This window comes from Alexandromys fortis, unplaced genomic scaffold (assembly GCF_014885135.2).
Source record: "Alexandromys fortis isolate MF-2015 unplaced genomic scaffold, M_Fortis_MF-2015_v1.1 scaffold_7, whole genome shotgun sequence".
NCBI lineage: Eukaryota > Metazoa > Chordata > Mammalia > Rodentia > Cricetidae > Alexandromys > Alexandromys fortis.
The window spans coordinates 427,577-451,780 of record NW_026067920.1 but is presented as its reverse complement, the minus strand read 5'-3'; the positions used below and the strand labels follow the sequence as shown (position 1 = coordinate 451,780).

At 46.6% G+C, this 24,204-nt stretch overlaps 1 protein-coding gene across 3 annotated transcripts in view; it reads left to right on the top strand.

The window, feature by feature from the left end:
- The window catches only part of Stx18 (syntaxin 18), a 104,244-nt gene that overhangs the window by 77,259 nt on the left and 2,781 nt on the right, over nt 1–24,204 (top strand). For 2 of the 3 annotated variants that reach the window (XM_050141371.1, XM_050141373.1), the window contains exons 6-9: nt 10,257–10,369; nt 15,080–15,168; nt 22,379–22,437; nt 23,519–23,588. In XM_050141371.1, coding sequence (XP_049997328.1) covers nt 10,257–10,369; nt 15,080–15,168; nt 22,379–22,437; nt 23,519–23,588 — 331 coding nt within the window. Of the gene's footprint in view, nt 1–4,715; nt 4,735–10,207; nt 10,370–15,079; nt 15,169–22,378; nt 22,438–23,518; nt 23,589–24,204 lie in introns of all 3 variants that reach the window. The other variant, XM_050141374.1, reaches the window with a different exon arrangement.

Sequence of the window (24,204 nt, the reverse complement as noted above, 5' to 3'; positions counted from 1 at the left end):
AACTGGAAAAAAGAAAGCATATTTAACAAGTGGTGCTGGCATAACTGGATATCAACATGTAGAAGAATGAAAATAGACCCATATCTATCTCCATGCACAAAACTCAAGTCCAAATGAATCAAAGACCTCAACATAAAGCCAACCACACTTAGCCTTATAGATGAGAAAGTGGGAAATACACTTGAACGCATTGGCACAGGAGATCACTTCCTAAATATAACCCCAGCAGCACAGACACCGAGAGAAACAATTAATAAATGGACTTCCTGAAACTGAAAAGCTTCTGTAAAGCAAAGGACACGGTCAACAAGACAAAACGACAGCCTACAGAATAGGAAAAGATCTTCACTAGCTCCACATCAGACAGAAGTCTAATCTCCAAAATATACAAAAACTCAAAAAATTGATCACCAAAAGAACACATAATCCGGTTAAACAAAAAATGGAGTACAGACTTAAATGGAGAACTCTAAACAGAGGAATCTAAAATGGCTGAAAGGCACTTAAGGAAATGTCCTTTTTTTAAATGTTCAATATCTTTAGCAATCAGAGAAATACAAATCAAAACAACTCTGAGATTCCATCTTACATCTGTAAGAATGGCCAAGATCAAAAACACTGATGATAACTTATGCTGGAGAGACTGTGGGGAAAAGGGAACACTTCTGCATTGCTGGTGGGAATGCAAGCTGGTATAACCCCTTTGGAAATCAGTATGTCAGTTTCTCAGAAAATTGGGAAACAACCTTCCTCAAGACCCAGTAATACCACTTTTGGGTATATATCCAAAGGATGCTCAATCGTCCCACAAGGACATGTGCTCAACTATGTTCATAGCAGCTTTGTTTGTCATAGCCAGAACCTGGAAACAACCTAAATGCCCCTCAACCAAAGAATGGAAAAGGAAAATGTGGTACATTTACACAATGGAGTACTACACAGCAGAAAAAAAAATGACATCTTGAATTTTGCAGGAAAATGGATGGAGCTAGAAAACATTATTTTGAGTGAGGTAACCCAGACAGAGAAAGACGATTATCACATGTACTCACTCATAGGTAGTTTTTAAACATAAAGAAAACCAGCCTACAAACTACAATCCCAGAGAATTTAGACAACAATGAGGACACTAAGAAACACTTACATAGATCTAATCTACATGGGAAGTAGAAAAAGACAAGATCTCCTGAGTAGATTGGGAGCATGGGGACCTTGGGGGAAGGCTGAAGGGGGACGGGAGAGGCAGGAAGGGGGGCAGAGAAAAATGTAGAGCTCAATAAAAATCAATAAAAAAAATGATGGAATCTCAGAGTTGTTTTAATTTGCATTTCTCTGATGACTAAGGATGTTGAACATTTTCTTAAGTGTCTTTCAGCCATTTGAGATCCATCTGTTGAGAGTTTTCTGTTTAGGTCTGTACTCCATTTTTTTATTGGATTATTTATTCTTTTGCTGTCTAGTTTCTTGAGTTCTTTGTATATTTTGGAGATCAGCCCTCTATAAGATGTGGGGTTAGTGAAGATCTTTTCCCATTCTGTAGGCTGTCGTTTTGTCTTGTTGACCATGTCTTTTGCTTTACAGAAGCTTCTCTCAGTGTCTGTGCTGCTGGGGTTATATTTAGGAAGTGCTCTCCTGTGCCTATGCGTTCAAGTATACTTCTCACTCTCTCTTCTATGAGGTTCAGTGTGGTTGGTTTTTTGTTGAGGTCTTTGATCTATTTGGACTTGAGTTTTGTAAAGGATTGTTTTGGCCATCTGGGATTTTTTGTTGTTGTTGTTGTTTCCATATGAAGTTGAGTATTGTTCTTTCAAGGTCTGTGAAGAATTGTGCTGAGATTTTGATGGGAATTGCATTGAATCTGTAGATTCCCAATTTTATTATATTGATCCTCCTTTTTTTTTTTTTTTCTTCTTTGTCTCCTCAGATCTCTGGTATTCTGGGGTGATTAGAACTGAAGTGGCCAAAGCAAGGCAGTGGTAATGCATGCCTTTAATCCCAACACTTGGGAGACAGAGGCAGGCGGATCTCTGTGAGCTCAAGGCCAGCCTGGTCTACAGAGAAACCCTGTCTCGAAAAACCAAAAAGAAACAAACAAAATTTTAGGCCGGGTGGTAGTGGCGCATACCTTTAATCCCAACACTCGGAAGGCAGAGGTAGGTGGATCTCTGTGAGTTTGAGGCCAGCTTGGTCTACTAGAGCTAGTTCCAGGACAGGTTCCAAAGCTACAGAGAAACCCTGTCTTGAAAAATAAAAACAACACAAACAAAACAAAAAACAAAAACAAACGAACAAAAAAAGAACTGAAATGGCATCACACACTCTGGTGGCTTATACTCTCATAAAACATCCTAGCTAATTAGAAACATGCTCTCTCCAGGAAAAACTGCTGGTGTATCATTGGCCTTTTTTTTCCTCAATCAGGAATAGGGTATAGGGTACCCCTCTGAGAATCGAGACTAGCCTGAGACTCTTGTCTGCTAGTGTAAAGGTGCCTTCAATACTGTGCAGTGAGTGTTGGCTCATTTGTGCTTTCCAGCTGACCTGGCTCTAAGCTTTAAACCCTTCATTTTTCTGGGACAGTATTCTTTTTTTAAAAAAGATTTATTTATTTATTTATTTATTTATTTATTTATTTATTTATTATGTATACAACATTCTGCCTCAATGTATGCCCACACGCCAGAGGAGGGTGCCAGATCTCAGTACAGATGGTTGTGAGCCACCATGTGGTTGCTGGGAATTGAACTTAGGACCTCTGGAAGAGCAGCCAGTGCTCTTAACCTCTGAGCCATCTCTCCAGCCCTGGGACAGTATTCTTATGAGTAGAAACTTTGGGGGCCATTCTCTGTCTGAAGGGAGATCAGAGAAGAATGAAAGCTGATGGCTAAAGATTATATCTTCTTCAAATACTGAGCAGATTACAAAACAAGGTCAAAAGCTGGATAACTCCATAGAACCTGCCGAGTTCATCGGTGTGTCTTAAAGCTGTGTTATTAGACTGTCCCCCAGCACAGATCCTGCAGATGAGAGACTTTCTGAAGGTGTTCAGAGATCTTTGTGCATAGTCTTCTTCTCATGATGACCTTCTCCTGCCCAGGTCAACACACACTAAAAACCACTGCCATGATCCACAGCCACACAGCCCCCCTACAGTCTGTGCTGTGTTTCCTGCCGTCAGTACGAAGGAGGGAATTCATGCTGCGTTCCTTGTTCTCATGTGCCACATGGCATCACGAACTGAACGTACTTCAAGGATCCATTGTTTATGAGTCAGCCCTCTCTCAGCTGGATTGTTAGCCTGCTGGCTGCAGCTCCTGACTTAGGACCCTGCATGTAGTAGAGCTCAGCAGAAGCTGCTAGTGTTTGGAATGACATAGTGATGGGGATGGAGAGGAGGATAGTAGAGATGCCATGTGATATGAGGGCCACAGTGATGATCTTCCCTCGCTTACTATCTGATAGGGCCTTGTTTGTTGCTTGGAAATGGGAGTAGCAGACTGGCCTGTGGGCCAAGTCTAGATTTTGGCCTATTTTTGTACGGCCTTCCAGATAAGCATGGTTTATTATATTTTAAAAGATCTGTAAACCAAGAAAGAAGAATGTGAGTTAGAGCTTGCATTGTTCACCATCTGGGCCTTTACTGTGTTGACCATGGCTTAGAACACCCCGACATGAAGGGCCACATCATTGTAGTTTTTGCAGTCTGCCAGGGACTGATGTGTTAGTCTCCTGTGCATGACAAGGTCAGAGCTGTGCCTCAGGTGGCCTGCCACAGTGGTCTGATGACACCAAGCTACTCTCTCCCACATTCAGTGAGACAGAGGCACTGCCTGAGTGCTGCATTCTTGCTCCTCATTGTGTACTGAACGCGTGGCAGGTCTGTAATGAGCAGTATGGAACCTGGTACTCGTCTGTGGGCCATGCTGTGAGGAACACTTACTTAAAAAAAAAAAAAAAAAAAAAAAACAAAAACAAAACAAAAAACTTCCCTAGTAAGTGGTAGGTGCCCCGTAAATACATGTTAGGTGAGTGACTGCCTAATGGAGGAAGTGGCTTTAGGTAGAGTGAGCTGACTCCACTGTCCCTGTGCCTCAGAAGCCTCTAACTCAAATGCTGCTTTTGGAGTAGGACACTGTGGTGTGCATGCTCTGTCCTCTGTGTTGGGAACAACAGACAGAGCATCCGGAGCGGCCTTCCTCTGTGTTTGCAAAGCGTGCTTCCATGGGTTTTTTTTTTCCTGCAAAACCAAGAAAATCTGTCTCTTTCTCTCTTGTTCTTTACAATTTCAAATAAAATCCCAAAGACTTTTCAAAGTCAGGGACCTGGAAACAGATGTAGCACCTGTGTTGATCACAGGCAGGACTTGGCCTTCACTTTGAGAACTATGTGAAGTAAATCAGGGGGATAAACTGATCTTTGTAGTGGCTTTCTTAAAAATTGCTTTTACCCACCCTAGGTTGCCTTTAACTGCCTAATTTGTAATTTCCCAGAGGATTTCAGTAGACAGTCTGTGTATGATTAGAATCTGTTTTTATCACCTTAAAAAGTGTTCATCTTTGTCTCTGTCTGCTTCTCTGCAGCCCTTTAATTTATTTTACACTGAAAACTGGCACTGCCACACTCCAGACTTGAGGGTGATGGGCATTAAATGAAATGTTCAGTCAAGAGGCAGTGCAGCCCGTCCCCTTCCTGAACCAAGCCAGTCCTGAGATGAGGAGATGGGGAGGGGTAAAGGTGAGTGCTGTGCTGGGGAGGAGCCCTGCTGCCCAGGGCAGGGTGTCAGGGAGGGCAGCTGTCAGAGAGGCAGTGAGAGGCATGAAAGGATGGGTGTATCCTCTCTAGGAGGAGAAGTGGTGCTGGAACTGAGGGTGTCGGCTACACAAGTGATGCAACAGCTGATAGAGAAGGTGCAGCAAGCCAGTTTTCCACTGTATGAGAAAGAACAGGCCAGGATGCTTAGACCTTGTGATAGGGTTAGAATGAAAGATACAGTGTGTCACAGTGTTCAGTTTCCATAGCTCAGTCTGGAAACCAGTGTTGTTGTGTGACCATGCACAATGTGTGACACACACACACATCTTGGTTTCTAAGTACCACTTCTAGGTTCTAGGGACCAGGCTTCCTGGAGAAATGGCCTATTTCTAGGCTGGATAAAGGAAAGTTTACAATGAGCCAAGGACACTCCACTGTCTCAGAAAACAAGGGAGGGATCACAGAATGGTAGGGTGTGTTGAAGGTCATAGTGGCTAGCTCGAGGGGTTTCTGCTGGCTACACTTCAGTCAGTGAAAACTAAAGGACAGTGGTAGGTTGCAGCCCACTACATGAAAGAGGGCGTCAGGAGTCCATCTGGACAGGAGTAAACTCATGAACAAATGAAAGTTTGGAAGAATTATGTCAAGTGTTTCCCCTTGCTTCTTCTGAGGAGCCGTAGCCACCACGTCAGTCAAGACGAGCCATGCACATGCTGGCAAATGCCCCAGAAGAGCAGTGCTGCTTCTGTGATCTCTGCCAGCACATCGCCAGGCTTCAGTTCAGAGGCATGGTTGGAGTGACTGGCAGAGTATTGTGTATCAAGCACATGGAACTGGAAGTCTGAAGAAAGCATTCCCAACAGATTTTTAAAAGGCATTAGCAGGCAACATGATGCAGGATTCTGACTTGGACCCTTGTACAGGCTGTTGTTGGTCAAAATGGAATATTCTGAGGAATCAGTGGGACTGAGAGATGGCTATGCCTTTTCTGATTGTGGTGGTTACATCAAGGAACTCTGCCTTTAGGGAATATGTTAAATATTCAGAGGTGAAGGGTATCAGGCTGGAACTTACTCACTGAGGGAATCTTCAGACTTCAAACTTCTCTATGTGTGATTGTTATACAATAAAATTTAAGACACAGAATACCAGCTCACACTTGTCACACCACCTAGACTGAAAACGAGGAGAGGGGCAACGGGAACCTCGTACGTGGCTAGGGGAGCAAGTCCACAGGATTATCCCTTACAAGTGGCCAGCTATGATAATTCTCTGAAGATAAATGACAAGCTCTTGGTCCCTATGCCTGGAATGTCCTATCTGTCCTTGTGTCTGCCAAAGTCTGACTTTCTGTCAAGATCTTGAGTGATTGCCACCCTGTGAAGTTCCCAGGATTCCATACTCTGGTTCTTGACAGAACTCCAAAAATATTTGCATTTTATAGCTCTGATGCTGTTGTTTAGTCTTTGCAGTAGAATTTGGGAGTCTGTGGAACCTTTAGGAGATGAGGCCTAGCTGGTGAGCAGACCTTACGAGTTACAGGCCAGCCTTGGCTTCCAGCAGTCTCTTAGTCTCTTTGCTCACTATTGCCACAGGGATGCAATCCACCTCTCATATCCCCACTATCACAGCCATGAGCTGCTTGCAATGCCTCCCTATCATGATAGGTTGTATCTGCTGAACTCTGAGCTGGAGATGGTCCTGCCCCACAGTTGCTTCTCTGAGGATTCTTCCTCTGTAAGGAGGAAGGCTCTGTCTTAGGAGCTCCTCTGTGAGGCCATGATGCCCCACCCATGGCACTGCAGCAGTAAGTTGTGCCACAGACGATCTGCCACTTTGGTTGTGTGCTGTTGACTCTGCTACTTAAGCATCCCAGGGAAAATGGTGACCACATGAGAACTTTCTGGTAGCCCCTGTTTTACAGATGAGAAATGAGACCAAGAAATGTCAAGATCCAGAGGAAAATATTAAAAATTCTCATTGATGGGTATCTCTTTTTCAGGCTAGTTTGAAAATTGTAAAATGTGTCAAGCTATTCAATTACTAAATTCCAAAACTAGTTTGATCCAAAATATTAAGCTGTATTTTATTTTATAATTATATCAATACACTAATGCTAAATACAGACTAAACCCTGTTTGTTTCTAAAAAGGTTTCTTTTTTTGAGTTTATTTCACAGTACTGGGATCAAAGCCCTAGGCCTTAGGCATGCTCAATGAGCACTGTGCCCCAAACTCTCTTCTTAACACATTTTAAAAGATCAGCTGTGCTGCAGTGTTTGTGATTTGCTCTCTGTGGCTGAGTAGTATCGTGTTTTGTGAACACACACCATTGCCTTACCTACTCTCATGTTGTTGGTTGGTATGGGTTTGTGTCTGTGTGTTTTTTTTTTTTTGTAGGTAAGTGTGCTGTGACTACTTGCCAGTTTCATGAGATACACCTTTTCCTTTCTCTTTGGTAAACGCCTCAAAGTGAGTTTGCTCTATGATAGTGGAGACATTCTTAGATTTAATAAGAAACTGTTCTAAGTTTTCCACGGTGGTAACAGCATTTTACACACCATTCAGCTATGTGAAGTTCTGATTTATTCTCGTTCTCCCCAGGATATAGTGTGGATCAGATGTATTTAACTCTTCCTGTGGCTGTACAGGATCACCTCACTCGTTAATCACCTGTTCTTGTGTTTAGAGATGATTTCTCTACTTCTCCAAGAATATCTATTCAAATCCTTCACACTGTGTTATTAAATCATTTGTCTTTTGTTAATTTGTGCAGGGGTTTTTTGTGTCCTGATATAAGGCCTTTGTGAGGTCTCTGCTGCAGACAGTTGTGTGTCATCCTCCCCCCCCCCACATGCTTTGTCTAGTCTGGATCTGATCTGAACGGCATAGCCCTTATTCTCTTAGTGCTAATTAAAGAGACTTTCTTCATGGAGTTAACACAACATGGGTTCTGGAACTGGGACCTGAAGGTCTTGTCTCAGCCTAGCTACTATGTGGCCTCAGTTTCATTCTTTATGTAAAAAAAAAAAAGTCAATTAATATATTTAATACTGGTACCGTCTTAGAGAGATGTTTTAGAGTTGGATAAATTTGTCTATATTTATCCTCATAAGGTGCTTAGAGAAATACTTGGTACATCATAGGTGCTTGGCAAATGCTAAGTGGTATGTTTAAACCAGATCCAGCCAGCCAGAGTTGACTTTATACTTTTACTTACCCTCTGGCTCGCTAACAGCATGGCCTGTGTCATGGATCCTTTCAGCACCCTGCCTGTAATGTTTATATAGGGTTTAGTAGAGCTATTATGATGCCTCTTATTTTATTTTGGTGATTGATTGATTCTTTTAAGAAGATTGATCTTTTGTCTGCACATTGTTACTTAGGTTCTCATAAAACTCCTGGCAGCAATCCTTCTGCATGTTTCCTGTGTGCTGGCATTACAGTCAAGCATAGAGTCAAGTCTGCTTGGCCCTAAAGCACAGTATTTTAGAAAGAGTGTTTGTCCTCTGTTAGCTATTTACTCTTGTTTATAAAACATTGATTCATTCAACATGTTTTTATGGGTCACTCACTGTGTTAGCTCGATTCCCATCACTCTGACAAAATACCCATGACAGTCAACTTAAAAAGAGGTCAGTCATGATGGTGCCTACCTTTAATCTGAACACTTAGGTGACAGAAGCAGGCAAGTCTCTGTGAGTTCAAGGCCACCCTGGTCCCATAGCAAGTTCCAAACTGCCAGGACTACATAGTGAGACCCTGGCTCCAAAAATTAAGATAAAATACAAAGAAGAGTCAGAAGAAGAAAGCTTGTTGGGGTCATGATTTTAGAGGTCTCAGCTTGTGATTGCTTGGCCCTAGTGGCACAGTACATGACAGGAGCACATGGCAAAGGGACCCTGTTTGCTTCATGGCAACACAGTTGAAAAACAAAGAAAATGAAAGGGCCAGGAGCCCATTGGCCACTTCAAGGACATGTCCCCAATGACCTTTTTTACACTAGCTCTACCTCCTAAAGCTCATTCAGTAAAGCCATCCACTGGACCTCACTAGAGGCCTTTAGAGGACCTCTTTGCAGATCACAACAGACACTGCATGTAGGCACTGGTCCAGCTAAGCAGCATACACAACCCACAGAAACACAGACCCACTCTAAGGAAGAGCAGGAGAGTACTTGCTATGTAAGCTGGGGCCTGGATAGATGGCTTGGGGGTGAAGTACTTGCTGCGCAAGTCTAAGGACCTGAGTTCAGATCCCCAGCACCCATGTACAATCTAGGCATGGCAGTGCTCACCTATAACCTCAGCACTGGAAGCAGACAGGTAGTTCCTGGGGTTCACTGGCCAGCCAGTTTAGATGAAACAGTGAACAGTTTAGTGTGAGACCATGTCTCAAATGATAAGTGGAAGCCAGGTATGGTGGCACACACCTTTAATCCCAGCACTCAGGAGGCAGAGATAGGCAGATCTCTGAGTTTGAGGTCAGCCTGGTCTACATAGTGAGTTCCAGGACAGACAGAGCTATCTAATGAGAGCAAGATAGCAACAATAAAAATAAGGTGGAGAGTTCTAGAGGGAAACTCCCAATATTGACCTCCGGCCTCTATGCATGCACATATGGGTGAACGCACACATACATGCACAGTTCAACCAGATGGCTTATCAGGTTAAAGCAGTTTCTGCACAAGCCTAATAACCTGACTTTGAGCCTTAGAACCCATGTTTAAAACTGAAACAACCAAACAAACAACGGATGCTCTAGCACACTTCTGTAGTCTCGGTACTCCTGCAGTGAGATGGGAGGTGGAGACAGAAATCACCTGACGCTCCCAGAGAAATGAGAGGGGATCCTGCCTCAACAAAGTGGAGAGAGAAGACTTAACTTACAGAAGTTGTCTTCTGACCTCAACATGTGCACTGTGTGCCTGCAGACACTCATGTGCATGTACACTAATGAAAAATAAACAAAATTTAAAAAGAAAGTCCAAGAAGATCTCTAGGTAGCAGAGATGAATACGCCCCTGTGAGTAGGGACAGAGTGGTATGTGAAAAGGTGGGAAGAAAGCTTCCTGGCTCAACAAGCTGTTAAAGACTTATACTTTCATAGTTAAATTATTTCATGATAGTACGTGCATGTGTGTGTGCGCTCACGCATGTGCACGCATGTGTGTGTGGTTTTGTGTGTGTTTGTCCCATGCATGTGTCTTTGACAATACTTTTGCATTAGTGTAAAATCACTGGACTATTGTACCTCCACTTCCTGGTGTGGTGTCTCTAGGGCAACCTCAGCGTGTGTAGATGCTAGGCACCATGCTGTGGCTGAAATGCAGAAGGCAGTGTACCATCAACATTGTACCTTACAGTAAGATATGAAGTGTCTGTGTGATTCCTGGGCCCCGGTAGAGAGATCAGAGCAAATTTGCGCAAGACCCTCATGACCCTTTCTCTTGTCAGAAAGGAATTTGTTTTGGAGGTAAAATAACTGCTAAGTATTTGTATTTAGATCTAAGCTGGAACCTGAGCCAAATACAAAGAGGAAAGAACCCCCATCTGAGAAAGCCTCACAGAATGCTTCCCAAGACTCTGAAGAAAAGCCTGCTGCCGAAGAGTTGCCAGGTATGAGTCAGGGTAAAGGTTTTGCTCTGCACTTCTTCCTTCTGGCCTGTTGGCAGGAATACAAAGCAGGGAGAGGCACCAGTTCCTGACCATGGTGTGAACATAGCTGCCCAAAGCAAAAGAAGCATGGAGTAGCAGTGCTCAGTCTGAGTCACACGTTCACCTGGACCTGGGGAGGCTGCTCTCCTGTGCACCATCTGGGGACTGAGGAGGCACTATCCCGGCTGTCTGCTAAAGAGGGAAGTCTGCACTGGCAGCAGCCAGCCGCACTGCCCCAGGGTGGAGCATAGTTTCTCATGGGCCTCCACAGCTAGACAAGATGCAAGTATGGGTTTGTGTCTCTTGTCATCACAGATACAGTAATGTCCCTGACAGTTCATGCCAAAGAAATGCAGAGTCTCCTTCAATTCTGAATGTCACAGGCTGCTTCATTATGTGTGCAGTCCACGTGCCTCTGAGTAGGGATGCCTGCTCAGAGCACTGCATCCCTGTGTACAGCTAACAAGCAAGCTGGTTTCACTGCCTAGCGGTTCACTGAAGCCACAAGGCCTGAATGTCTCCTTTGCCATGTCTATGGCTCTGCATGGCCTTGCCTCACCGCAGCACTTTAGTATCATGAGTCTCTTTTATTGAGAAGACTTTGACAGGCTCAGAACCTGTCTTGTCAGAGGTGAAAGCTCATAAGTGGTGGGTCCAGGATTCACTGGTGTGTGGGTTTGACTTTCAAGCCCGCCTCTATCTCATGATTCCCTGGATATCAGAAGTGTCTCATATGCACCATGGTTCACCAGCCTGGAGGATGCCAGAGGTCCTTTGTGCAACGAGAACAGCACTTTTGGAGCTCTTCGTTGTGCCACATGTGCTGGCTGATCACAGGCCAGACTCTTCCTGGGTCTTTGGAGGTGTGCACTGTTGTGTTTTGCAGGTGAGGAAGCCGAGATTCAGAGAGGTTCTATAGGAGCTCAAAGCCCAGCACTGAGGAAGCACGGCAGCCCTCCACGTGGGTGGCTCTCTTTGCACAGCTTCAGCCTATTCCTGGCTGGTAGCTCATGTGGTCTAGCAGGCAGGGGTTCTGCATCTCTCCTGTGCCTGCCCCGGGCTTCCCCATAATTCCAGGGGCACAACTTCTTAGAAGACAAGACAGGGGCATCATAACTAAATTTACTAAAGCTGGACACAGCATCCACATTCAGTCATTCACCCACCCAATAACTCCTATGCAGGCTGGTGAGAATAGGGGAAAAACAGTGCCAGCTGAGGGCTTAGAGGATGTCTCGTGGGAAGATGACCTCACTGCTGACCTCAAGCCTACATGGCATGTTGTGCCAGGCCTTGGGCTGGGTGTTAGGGATGTCCTAGTGAGTGGAAATAGCTCCTCTTTAGACTCATAGGGAAATGAGCAAGGTCCGTCCGTGTACCCGTACCCTTCCGTTTTGGTGTGTGTGAGTGTGACGAGAGCAGTGTTCTTGTGCTCTACCTTAGAGTCCACATAAGTCCACCAAAGATTGTAGAGACAAAGACCATGTGATGTGGAAGCATCTGGGCCCCAGCACTCACTCCCATGCTCACTGAACATCGCTCTGCCTGCTGATATGTGGGAGATACCAGCGCTAGTTACTGGGGTTAATTTTTCAAAAGGAGGCCACCAAGCAAGTGCAAAGACAGCCTGCAGAGTGGAAAACCATTTACACTGTACCACACGTGGATGGACACAAGAAAAACTTTCTCATCCAATATATGCTAATCATGGTTTCCCTTCCCCCAACTCCTCCCAGCTTCTGCTCGCCCACCCAACACTATATCCTTTCTTTCTGTGCATCTTTAGAAAACAAACAGGCAAGCAAACAAACAAGTAGATTTTTTAAACTAAAGAAAAATCTGGGCAGTGGTGGCATACTCCTGTAATCCTAGCACTTGGGAGGCAGAGGCAGGTGGATCTCTGTGAGTTCAAGGCCAGCCTGGTCTACAAAGCAAGTTCCAGGACAGTCAGGCCTGTTACACAGAGAAACTCTGTCTTGAAAAACCAAAAATAAATTAACATGAGAAACACACAAATGCAAAATCCATAAAAACGTGGAATGAATGTCAGTCTCTTAAAGGAACATCTACCCATGACAAATAAGCACTTTAAGAGGACCCAGCATCACCAGTGATGAGAGCACATGACAGCCACAAGGCACCTCACACCTCCAGAAGGGCAGCATGAGAAAGGCAACCTGGTCCGGGGATGGGGTGGGGAAATGGGGAGGCATACCCATACAGCCAACACACTGAGGTAGAGTTGGACCCCAGCATGGTAGACTGGGCATTCCAAAGCCTGAGTGTCCCATGGTATAGCTTACATCTGAAAAGCGCAGAAACAGCTGAGAAGTGGTGTGGAAGCTGGTAGGCTGGACACAAGACATCTGCCGCCAGGGACCACCCCCACATATGCACCCAAACTCACATAGAGCAGAGTGAGGAGTGCTTGGGTCACATTGTGGAGTCTAAGGTCATCTGTTAGGTGTAGCAACTGTGAGTGTGTGGGATGGGAGCACTTGAGGCTGAAGAACTGGTGGGAGGAGCATTGCTGCCTGAGGTGGGGGAAGGGACTCACATACTGACCTACATGATTGGGCCAGAGGTGCCTGCTGGGTGTGCAGGTGGAAATAGCATTGATGTTGGAGTGGGCAGGGAGAGATTAGGGCTAGGAACTTGGGGGATCCTGGGAATCGGCAGCTTGGAACCATGGCCTGAGCACACCTCTTAAGAGATGTCAGAGAGAAGCAGGCTAGGCTGCTAGGGAGAGGCCTGCATCCAACTTTGATGTGCTGTCTGATTTCCTGAGTAGGACCTTCTTCCCATCCTGGCCTTAGTGTTGACAGGAAAAATCTTCCCCAACCACCAGATGCCCTCCTTCCCGAGCTGTGCGTCTGCCTTTCCTCCATGGCAATAGGGAGTGCTTCTTCCTGTGTGTGGACATCTGCTAGGTTTTCTGTGGGCGGCTTTTCAAGTCTGGCCCATGTGCATGTGTCCTTTGCTTACTTTGTCTTTGAGTATTTATTTCCTTTTGAAACCTGAGATGCCACTTAGACAAGCATGTTCTGGCACAGAATAAGGTGGCAAAGTTCTAGGCAAGAGCTGGTCTCTTGTCTGCCGTACTCCCTCTGCCATTTGGCACTTGCTCATTTAGTTATTAGCAGGTTCACACCTCTACTCCCGGTTGACCTGCCACCCCCAGCATTAAGGCCTTTTCTTTAGACATTCTGCCTGGCAAGGCTGTGTTCTTCACGTCTCTGTTGTTTGCCCATCTCGGTTTCTGGTCGTTCAGATATATTTCTCAAGCGAGTCATTGTTTCTAGCCCTGCAAAGCTAACTGTTGCCAGAGAGGATTCCGATTCCTGGGAGGGAGTAAGTAGTGTTCTAGGAAAAGCAGAAGTAGGGACAGAGGGTCCTGGGGACTTCTGGAAGGGGTAACCCTGAGCAAGTGAGTCAACAGCACCACCACCACAACCCCCCAAAAAATAATCTTAGAAACTTCTAGGGTGAAGGAACAGTTAGAGCAAGAAAACACTCAGGACGTCAGAAATCATGGAGGTCCATGTGGAGTGCAGTCACTAAAGACCTTTGGGGTTAGTGAGGAGCTGTAGGAAATGTGGTTGAGAGGCTGCCTGGAGCCAGACCATGGAAGGCTGGGGTGCAGGTGGGGCGGCAGGATCTGACAGGTCGGCACAGCATGCTGTGAGCACTACACAACAGGCTGAGTCCCGAGGCCCAGGTCAGGAGGGCTTCAGGGGGCGTACAGTGAGCTGCCTGTAGAGTACAGAACTTCTCCATCCTGATGCAGCTAATTCATACTTGGATCCATTATTATGGGGCTTATGTTTCTGATTGGTTTTTTTATTCAAAGGGGAAAGGGAAGAAAAATCTGAAATAGGGACCAAAAGTGAAGCCAAGTAGGAGATAGAAGTCACAGGGGTGTGGAGATGGGTGAAAGCACATGGCTCACATGCTCTGAGTGTTGCCTCGGAACAGTGCCATTCTGCCTGGGGATGCTTTGTGATACGGATGTGTTTTTCCTTGTCTGTAGCTCTGTGTCACCTGCACTGAGTGTAGGTGACTGTTGGGGAAGATGCATTTCTAACAGTAGCCACGCCTGTCACCCAGGGTGGGCCTGATATGCCTGCTCTTGATTGCTGCTGTTGTGATTGCTTTTCCCAGTCAGGACTCCTGAACTCTCACCACCCACAGGGCTAACCTCAACAGGAAATTTATTGGGGCTGGGGAGAAAGGGAAAAGATACAGCATTTGAGTCCCTGGCAAAGCAGTGATGGAGCCCAGGGACATGGAGACACACAGATGTGTCCAGGTCTCCACTGAGCAGTCCTTACCTCCCATCAGCCAACCCTACTACAGTGTGCAGGCTGTACCCATTGCTCTAGGCACCTGTGCTATTGAGAGGCCATTGTGTGCTTGCCTCATCGTGAACAAAAGGCTGTCTAGATTAAAATGTTCATGTTCTAGGATATGTGGCTGTCCTAGAGGAAGACTTCATACTGTGTGGGCGGGGACATGGAGCTGCTGCTGATGTTAGCTAACTGTACGATATGGACCATGCTGCAGAACCCCACTCCTTCTGATGTCTTCATGTGCCTGTTTCTTCATTCACCTATTTGGAAGGAATAGCTGGCCTCCTATCTTTGTCCACTTTACTGTTTTGTTTCTTAACAGAAAAGCCTTTGGCCGAAGCACAGCCTGAACTGGGAACCTGGGGCGATGGCAGGGGTGAAGATGAGCTGTCTCCAGAAGAGATACAGATGGTAATGCTAAACACTTTCCTTTCAACTGCCTGGCCTAAGTAAGACCTTCAGTGAGTCGGGGGTTGTACAGATGCTCCTGCCCTGATTTTATACTGGGCTTTAAAAATATAAATACATTTTATATATATTTACCCACTTACTTAATATCCTACTTCCCGTTAGGATTTTCATGATTTCACTTCACAGTAGCATAGTAAAGCAGAAGTTAGCTTGGATGGCCTTGCTAACTGTCTTCACCAGCAATATAAATAGGCATCTGGATTAAATGAAATGAGCCTTTTATATTTGTAAAGGTGGTGTTTATACAGTTGAGTGATAACTGAAGGAAGGCGGAAGCAACCATCAGGACAGTGACCACCTCCTCCTGGTGGCCTGTCCCCTGTGTTGAGAGCTGTTATTTGTCATCTCAGTGGTTTCAGGGGACAGAGCTTTGGTGAGGGCCTCCCAAATGGCAGCTTCCTGGCTGTGCAGCCATTGACAGTGAGCATTTTAGGACTCATCTCCCTGGTGGCTCTTCTTCAGGCCTGTAGTATTCACCACCTCCTCCTGCCTTTGGCAAAGAGCAAGAGAGGCCTTGCCAGCAAGCCCCTGCTGGGAAGAGTGAGCTGGGATCCAGCCTCTGGAGACAGAAGGAGCAAAACAGAAGCCTCCTGTCTTGTGAGGATGGGCTCTGCCTTGGTGTAGCCCTCAGCCTTTCAGGAAGCCATTTGTGATGCTGGCTATTTCCCCCCAAAGGCCTCTCCTCCTCACTCCTCTCTGACCCCAGCCAGCCCCGTATTCTGTTTATTCTGTGCCTTCTCTGCTGTGCTAGCACCGTGTGAGCAGGGTCCTGTCTCACTGTCACAGTGTCCTTAGGCCCAGGCCAGTGATCAGGAGTGTTGCTAAGTGGGTGAGTGACCGATGGGTTCGTGTGAGTGGTACAAGCCTGTCCACATGTCTGTCTTCCTCAGCATCAGCTGCCCAGCCTAGATGTCAGGCTCAGAGCTTCTTACTCTTCAGATTCTCTGCTTCTCCTTGCCTGAAACAAAGGCTACAACAGAAAGTTTTCTTTCCAGAAAGTAGCACAAACAGATGAAAACCAACATGCCAGGAGCCCAGTGAGCCTCAAGGCAAAAGCAAGGACTGTGGACCCCCAGCTGACTGCAGCCCACCCCTGCCTTCATCTGGACCCTCCTTGTCCTCTCACTGCTCTCCGTGACAGCAGTGGCTGCCTCCAGGAGCTGATAATAAAGAGCTAGCCCTAGAAGGACAAATGTGAAAGGACCAGACACTTGGGAGGACTCTGACGTGAGCAGTCAGGACAAGGGCAGACATGGAGCTGGGCATTGGGGAACAGGAGGTGTCAGACAGCTGGGAAGTGCTGTAGACATGGCAGAAGGTGTGAGCTGTCATAGGGTGTGGGGCTTAGTCTAGAGGCATCTTAGCGCTGGAGTATCATGGGCTTAGAGGAGGTACTCAAGAAACACTGTGTACGGGGACAGGACAGAGCCATGAGTGTTCCCTGGGGATGCTGCGTTAGAAGCAGGCTGAGATGTAGAAACCAACAAATGAGTTTCAACACAATTGGATTGCATTCCCTTCTGATAACTAATAGTTACAGAAATATCTTAAAAACATGTCATTTGTTATTGGTTTATACAAAATAATTTTGCTAGTGAAAATAATGAGTTATACTTCTCCAAATTTTGCAAATTTGCTAGAGACAATAATGTGTACTGCTCAGTCTCTTCATTAAGAAAGACACTTTTTTTGAGTGTAAGGAGAGTGTAAATTTGCACTCGACCTCACTCTTTTATGTCCACCATTCATAAAGGATATGGCCAGAATACTCACAGGGTTTGCCAGAGGAATCTGCTTTTCTCCTGGAGCAGTGATGAGCCCCAAAGGTTGGTTAACCTTTGCAGGCATATGGAAGGTAGGCCTGAGGAAGCAGACACTGGGTGTCTGCCATCCGATGGCACAGTCCTGCGGTGGAGAACAGGGACACTAGGACCAGGCAGTCAGCTGTGCATCCTCCTTCTCTTACTAATTATCTGCATAACTTGGGAAGCAAATGAGTCTCAATGGACCTCAAGCTGGTTAGAATGGATGCCCTGCCGAACTGTGGGAATTCACAATTGAGAGCCACTCAGCACAGCCAGGGAGGCCCTGTGTACAGTTCACATGACCCACACCTGCCACACAGCTGAAGATGAGTGTCAGGACGTGAGGCTCTCCCAAGACTGTCGGTGCCAGCTTTTATGCCCTCTGTTCCAACCAGACCATTCCCCAAAAGGCTGGCATTTCAGCCTGCAGTGTTCCTGGTTTGTGTTGTGTCGGTGCAGGTGTGGGGGACAGAGGATGTCATGAACTCTTTTAACAGGCGACTTAATGTTCAGCGAATGACGTTCTTACTGGGATTAATTGCTGAGTGTCATGTTGTCAAGTCTTACTAACTCAAATTAAAAAAACAAACACCCCAAAAACAATGGGAAAGAATACTTTATTGTTGGTTTTACATTGAAAGGTACTTTAGCAAATTGTGGTCATAGTTCAGAATCAGTTTTGGAACTTTCTCTCGGGGTCAAATAATGAGTTAAGCCCTATAATAGCAATTTCATTCATTCTTTTAGCCAAAGAAATGGCTGCTAGGTGTTGCAGAATGCTACAGGATGTTTATGTACAGTCAGTCTCCAGGTGCGAGTCATGGTACAGGTGGGCGGTGCCTCGAGTTAGCAGAGGTTATATGGCCGGCTGAGTGAGACTCGGTTGTTTTCTAGTCAGACATAAAGGAAATGCTCCCTTTTAGAGCCCACTTTACTTTTATTGATGTGTTCATTGAAGTAACTTTGAAAGTTGTGAATGTGACCTCTTTCTTAAATCTGTATGAAATGTGTCTGTAGCAGGTGCCCGAAGCAGTTCGTGGAACCCAGGCAGCCAGCTGGCACAGCTTTCGTACTGTGGCCCAGCATAGTTCCGGCATCTAGAACATAGGTGTTGTTGGGAGAGTCTTGGTCCTAAGCCCTCACTTATCTTCTCTGGATGATTTGCGATGGGAATACTTCATTGGGCCTTATTCTTATTTTTCTACTCAGGGGCCTTGGCAGTAGTGACTTTCTTTGTAAAACTTAGCAAAGAGGGGTAGATTAAAAACAGGCTTTCTATAAGATACTGCAAATGGACTTGTGTCTTTTAAACAAAGTGTAACTGGAAAGTCTAGCTGGCCAGTAACGCAGTGCAATGGCCAAGGGGGCTATTGCTATTGCTTAGCACACTGTGTTTTCGCCATGACTGCCCTGAGCACTTCCACCTGTGTTGTGTTGCTTACTCTCATCCAGGAGGGAGTATTGCAGGCTCCACTGTGTGATTAGCCATAGACACCTGTTCAGGGTCACCTGCATCTCAAGCCCTAAATCCTTAGGGTGATGTTGATAAGCCAGGGGTGATGGGGTACACCTGTTATCTCAACACTTGTGAGGTGAAGGGAGGAAGAGCCTCAGGTACACAGAGTTGTGAGTGGGCATGGAGTACATATGAGCCTAAGAGGAAAAGATGCTGCTGCATGTCAGCCATCCTTCACTGTGACAAATACCTGAGATCAGCTGCTCAGGACAGGAAAGTTCCACCCGAGTGCATGGTTTCACGGGGTGCTGGTGTGGTCAGTGGCTCCGTTTGCTCTGGGCCTGTGGTGAAACAGCATCATGGCATGTCGGGGAAGAGCATGGTGGGTAAGAGGTGCTCATCTGTCAGCTGCCCCAAGGACATGCCCCTAATGACTTACTTCTGCCAGCTGGACCCAGCCCCAGCTTTATCCTTCATCATCCTGAATCAGTCATTGAATAATTCAGTGACTGCACCAAAGCCTTAATAATAACCTCTCATGGCTGGATGTGCCAGCTGGAAACCAACTCTTCATCCATGAGCCTTTTCAGGAGAGAATTCATATCCAAACATAGCACACTAAGTGCTAAGTATCCCTTAGACTATGGCTATATTGCATCTCTGGGCATCTAGACACCCTGCTGTGGTGCTGACCACAGAGACCAGGACTTGGTTCAGCCCCTGTGCCTGGCCAAGTCCTTACTTACGTGAGGAAACAGTATGACTGCACAGCTAGACTGACCCTAGAGTGTACTATCTGTGAATTTTCCAGAGCCTGACAGTGAAATGGCCAAGAGCCACAGTTGCCCTGTTGAATCTGAGGTCAGACAGAAGAAAGGGACCTGTAGACATCTCACCACTCACTCTACCTGTCTGGAATCTGTCTCCCAGAGAGTACAGCAAAGTGTTCTAATGACCTAAGTCTTTTTGTTCCCATTTTGGTGACAGAGGCCAAAGGAGAGTGATTAGATTACTCACCTGCCCAAAGGCATACAGCTTCACAGGTGAAGGAGATGGGGTTCCAGCTGTGACTTTACACCTCAGGGTCAGGGAAGGGTAAGGCTCACAGCTGTCCGCAAAGAAACTGATGGCCATTGAGAAGAGGTTGACTAGCTAGGGCCACCCAACCATGGTTATTTTCCTGAGGCCTCACACCTGGTTTCTATACCCATGGGCTATATGACCAACTGCCCCTGCCACCCATCTCTTGGGGCAGGCTTGCCATTCAGAAAACCGCCCTGAAACCAGTGCCATTGAACATCCACGGCTGGACCCTGTTAGACTTTAGTGAGTGTTGACCTTGCACTTATTAAGGCAGTGGTCCTCAACCTGTGAGTCACAACCTTTTGGGGGTTGAATAACTCTTTCACAAGGGGTCGCCTAAGACCATTGAAAAACACAGATGTTTACATTATGATCCTAACAGTAGCAAAATTACAGTTATGAAGTAGCAATGAAAATAATTTTATGGTTGGGGATCACCACAACATGAGGCACTGTATTAAAGGGTCACAGCATTAGGAAGGTTGAGAAGCACTGGCTTAGGGGAACAGGGTTTGGGGGTTTTGTCTGTTTATGTTTATATTAACTTTTTCATCTGACCTGCCCTGTAGTAGAGGCTGCTCTCCACCAGAGCTCCCGCCACTATCAGCACTCTCTTCACCCTTTCCTTAGAGGCTGGCCGTTTCTGAGGTGGCATACTGAACCCCTGGGCACAGGGAAACCAGAACCAAAAGCTGTGCCTTCGCCTGGCCACTGGAGCCCATGGACCACTTTCAGAAGTCACAGCTACTAAAGCTTAGAGAGGAGGTACAGCCCTGCACCTCGTGCCTGGATGGGAGGAAACCAGAAACAAACCCAGGCAACATTCCAGTAATAATCACCTAGACTCATAGGTAATTGTGTTTAGGAACAGTTTCAAAGTAACTAAGGACAAGATTTAAAAGGGCAGAACTATATTTTATCATTAGGGGAAAAAAAAAAAAGAATAAAATGCCTCCCTGGAAAAAAAGCCTACGCATCCCTAAGGGGATTAGTGCAGGTAAATTAGCACCTACAACTGAAGTAATTCCACATTCTCAGAAATACTGCTCTCCTAAGTCACTGCTGAGCAGACAGTCGACAGCTGATACTTTCTGACTCAGAAGTGAAGGCTTCATTCTCTTAGTCTCTTTGAAGCCTAATGAGAAGAGCCATTAGCAGCGCTGACTCCACAGTGCAAAAGGCAGCCTGCTCTGCTCAAGCGTCCTGCTGGGAACTGCCCCGCCCATCTGCCCTCCTGAAGCATTGCCATCTCTGTCGGTCTAGGGTAGAGTGAGGCCTCTGTGTTCTGATGAGCAGCCAGGCTTATGCAGAGCTCAGGGGCTACAGAAGAAAGGTGGTTCTGTCCCTTGAGAGAAGCTGATTCCTGAACAAGTTAAGAAATGTCACAGTTGGGAGGGGGAGAGAAAGGGGAGGCGGCGGTGGGGAAGAGACAGAAATCTTTAATAAATAAATAAATAAATAAATAAATAAATAATTTAAAAAAATCCACGAACTGGGAAAAAAAAAAAAGAAATGTCACAGTGACACTGCACGCAGGGGAACTCCAGAGAAAGTGCCCCCATCTCCTCTGGGGCCAGGCCTTAACATGGTGCCTGTGCTGTTGTCCCCAGCCAGTCAGAAGAGATGGGAGATGTGACTTGCACTTGCACCCTTTAGAAGTGGCAGAGGTGCTTTGAAACTGTTCCTAAACACAATTACCTATGAGTCTAGGTGATTATTACTGGAATGTTGCCTGGGTTTGTTTCTGGTTTCCTCCCATCCAGGCACGAGGTGCAGGGCTGTACCTCCTCTCTAAGCTTTAGCAGCTGTGACTTCTGAAAGTGGTCCATGGGCTCCAGTGGCCAGGCGAAGGCACAGCTTTTGGTTCTGGTTTCCTTGTGCCCAGGGGTTCAGTATGCCACCTCAGAAACGGCCAGCCTCTAAGGAAAGGGCAAAGAGAGTGCTGATAGTGGCGGGAGCTCCGGTGGAGAGCAGCCTCTACTACAGGGCAGGTCAGATGAAAAAGTTAATATAAACATAAACAGACAAAACCCCCAAACCCTGTTCCCCTAAGCCAGGGGTGGGAAGTGCCTGGCTCACAGAGAACATGTACTCTTCTGCCAGCCCAGGCAAGGCCAACAGGGAAACGTTTCATTGATGTCATGGGCTGAGAGAACAGTTCAATGCTGGCAGCCATGTAGCCTGAGGAGTTTTTTCAGAGCCTTCTGGTTGGGGACATCCAGGATATGGACTTTACAGACATTTTAGGACAGGTCAGTATGGAGTAGACTTGGGGCTTATTCTGAGAATATTCTGCAAACCTCTAGCCAGATGTGCAGCCCTAGTGCTATTGATCACACAAGCTCTCGATCACACAAGGCTCTCAAGGCTCACAAGACCGTCACTGTCACAGGCCAAGAAGCCTGCCAGCCTCTGCCTCACAGTCTTCCCCATAGCAAGTTTTCTGTCTAAAAATGTTGCCCTAGAGATAGGTGGCAGCAATTGGCTCCTATAGAAAAGGTATCTGGGAGCTGCTGAGCCAGCTTCCTCTGTTCAGCAGCTAGAATCAGCTGTTCCTAAGTCCAGACTTGGGAGGGAGAAACTCTGCCAACCACCGCAACACGCCTGGTCTTTGCGCAGGCTAGCATTTTTTTTTCTTCCTAGAGTGTGGTATTTTTCAGAGAATCTTCTGGAAATGCCCTGTGCTAGCCAATAGGATTGGGCTGTGATCCTCAGAAGGTGGGTGGAAGGTCAAAGGTTTCATTCCATATAGCCCCTTTCTTGAGCTCCGTTTGATGTCATTCTGAGTATATGTGTTTCTTTGCAGTTTGAACAAGAGAACCAGCGGCTCATTGGGGAAATGAACAGCTTATTTGATGAAGTGAGGTGTGTATGTAGCTAATGACCTGATGACTGCTTTTCTAGACACCGGGGGCTTTTTCTATTCGCTTTGGCATCCAAGCACCCATATGTAACTGGGCAGGGCTGGCTGGACCTGTGGGAGACTGGCTACAACAGCAGGCTTATGGGTGCTGCAATATGCAGAAAGAGTAGTTGCTAAAGACAGATCACCCCAAAGTGGGACCACACCCACAGCACAGGGCTGCTTGGGTGGAGTGGCTGTGAAATATAGTAGGGATTTTGCGGCAGGTGCTTGCTCCAGTAGTGTCTGCTTCCAGGGGACCAGGCTCACACGTCTGGAGGCTCCAGGGAACTCATCCAGGCCTTTGTCCCACAGGAGTGTTGCAGTGCTCTGGAAGCACCTGCTGGATCTTTGTACAGCTCCATCCCATTCACGGTGCAGCCCCTCCCAGCCTGAGGACTTACTTGGGTCAGGGCTACTCCCCTTGGACAGCCCCAGGGGTATTTTGTCTCAAAGGTGTCCAAGGCCTCCCTCTTCTTAGCCTAGCTTCCCCATCCCTACCCACCTTGTTGTGGATAATTGGTCCTTCCCATCTGCTGTGTGCCATCCCCATTTGTGTGTCTCTCTCCTCCCACTGACTTATAGCCAGCTGTGCTGGAGCAGTTAGTTTCAGCTGAGCCAGTGTCCACTTTCAGCCCTCACAGCCCAGCCCACCCAGGGTGCTCCAAGCTACAGGAAGCAGGAAAAGGGCTCACCCAGTGTTTCAAGTTGGACAAGCGCTTAGTTGCTAAACCAGGTGGGATGATCACAGACTGAACTGGAGCATTTTCTTGTCACAGGGAGCTGACTTGAGAGGGAAATGTCCCTTTTTGCAGATGGGCTTTCCAAGTGACAGCGCATTTTGATTCCCCACCATGCATCACGCAGTAACTAGGCTATGCCGAGGACTTACTGTGCCTGCCCAGTTCCTCTCCCCATCTGGAGTGGCTGCCCATCTTCTTTTGTTCTCACCTTGATGGTCCCCTCAGGAATGTGGACCATTCCTCTTAGATTACCAGGAGTTAATAACTAACATGTCACCTTTTTTTTTATTCTTTTTTGAAGGCAAATTGAAGGGAAAGTTGTTGAAATTTCCAGACTCCAAGAGATATTCACCGAAAAAGTTTTGCAACAGGTAAAAAGACCCAGAGGCCCAGCAGTTTTGAGTTTTGGCTCAGACAGAAGCATGAGTGGTGCAGATTAGGCAGCACCATGTTTTGTTAGGCAGCCAAACCACTCAGGAGTACCAAGTAAAGTTTCCTATCACCTCACAGCAACTGTGGTAAGGCTGAGGGCTCTGTATGGGGACCCTGATTAGAGCAGAGTAGCCCCTGTAAGCTAGGGTATCTGGTGGGTAGGAGAGTGCAGTCCATGGCTGAGAATCAGGAGCCCCTCCACACCATTGCTCCCCATCTATAGAAAGGGAAGAAACTGAGGGCTGCTGCCCCACAAGTGCAAAATGGAGAGCAGCTTTTGGTCCACAGTGCTCCAGAAATTAGATAGTCTCTTAGCCAGCCCATGCTGCCTTGGGGACACAGTCTGATGGGGGTAGGGCTGCTCCAGGCGAACTTAGGACTTTAGTGCCCATGGACTGTAGAAGACTTTGGGGAGAACACCTCTCTTTGTCTCTGGGCTGCTGGCTCACTCACAATGCAATGCCTGAACCTCACAACAGAGTTGAGTCAACATGCACATGCAAGAAGTGGAAGCTAAGGACTCTTCACAGGTTTCTTATAGATCTATCTACCCAA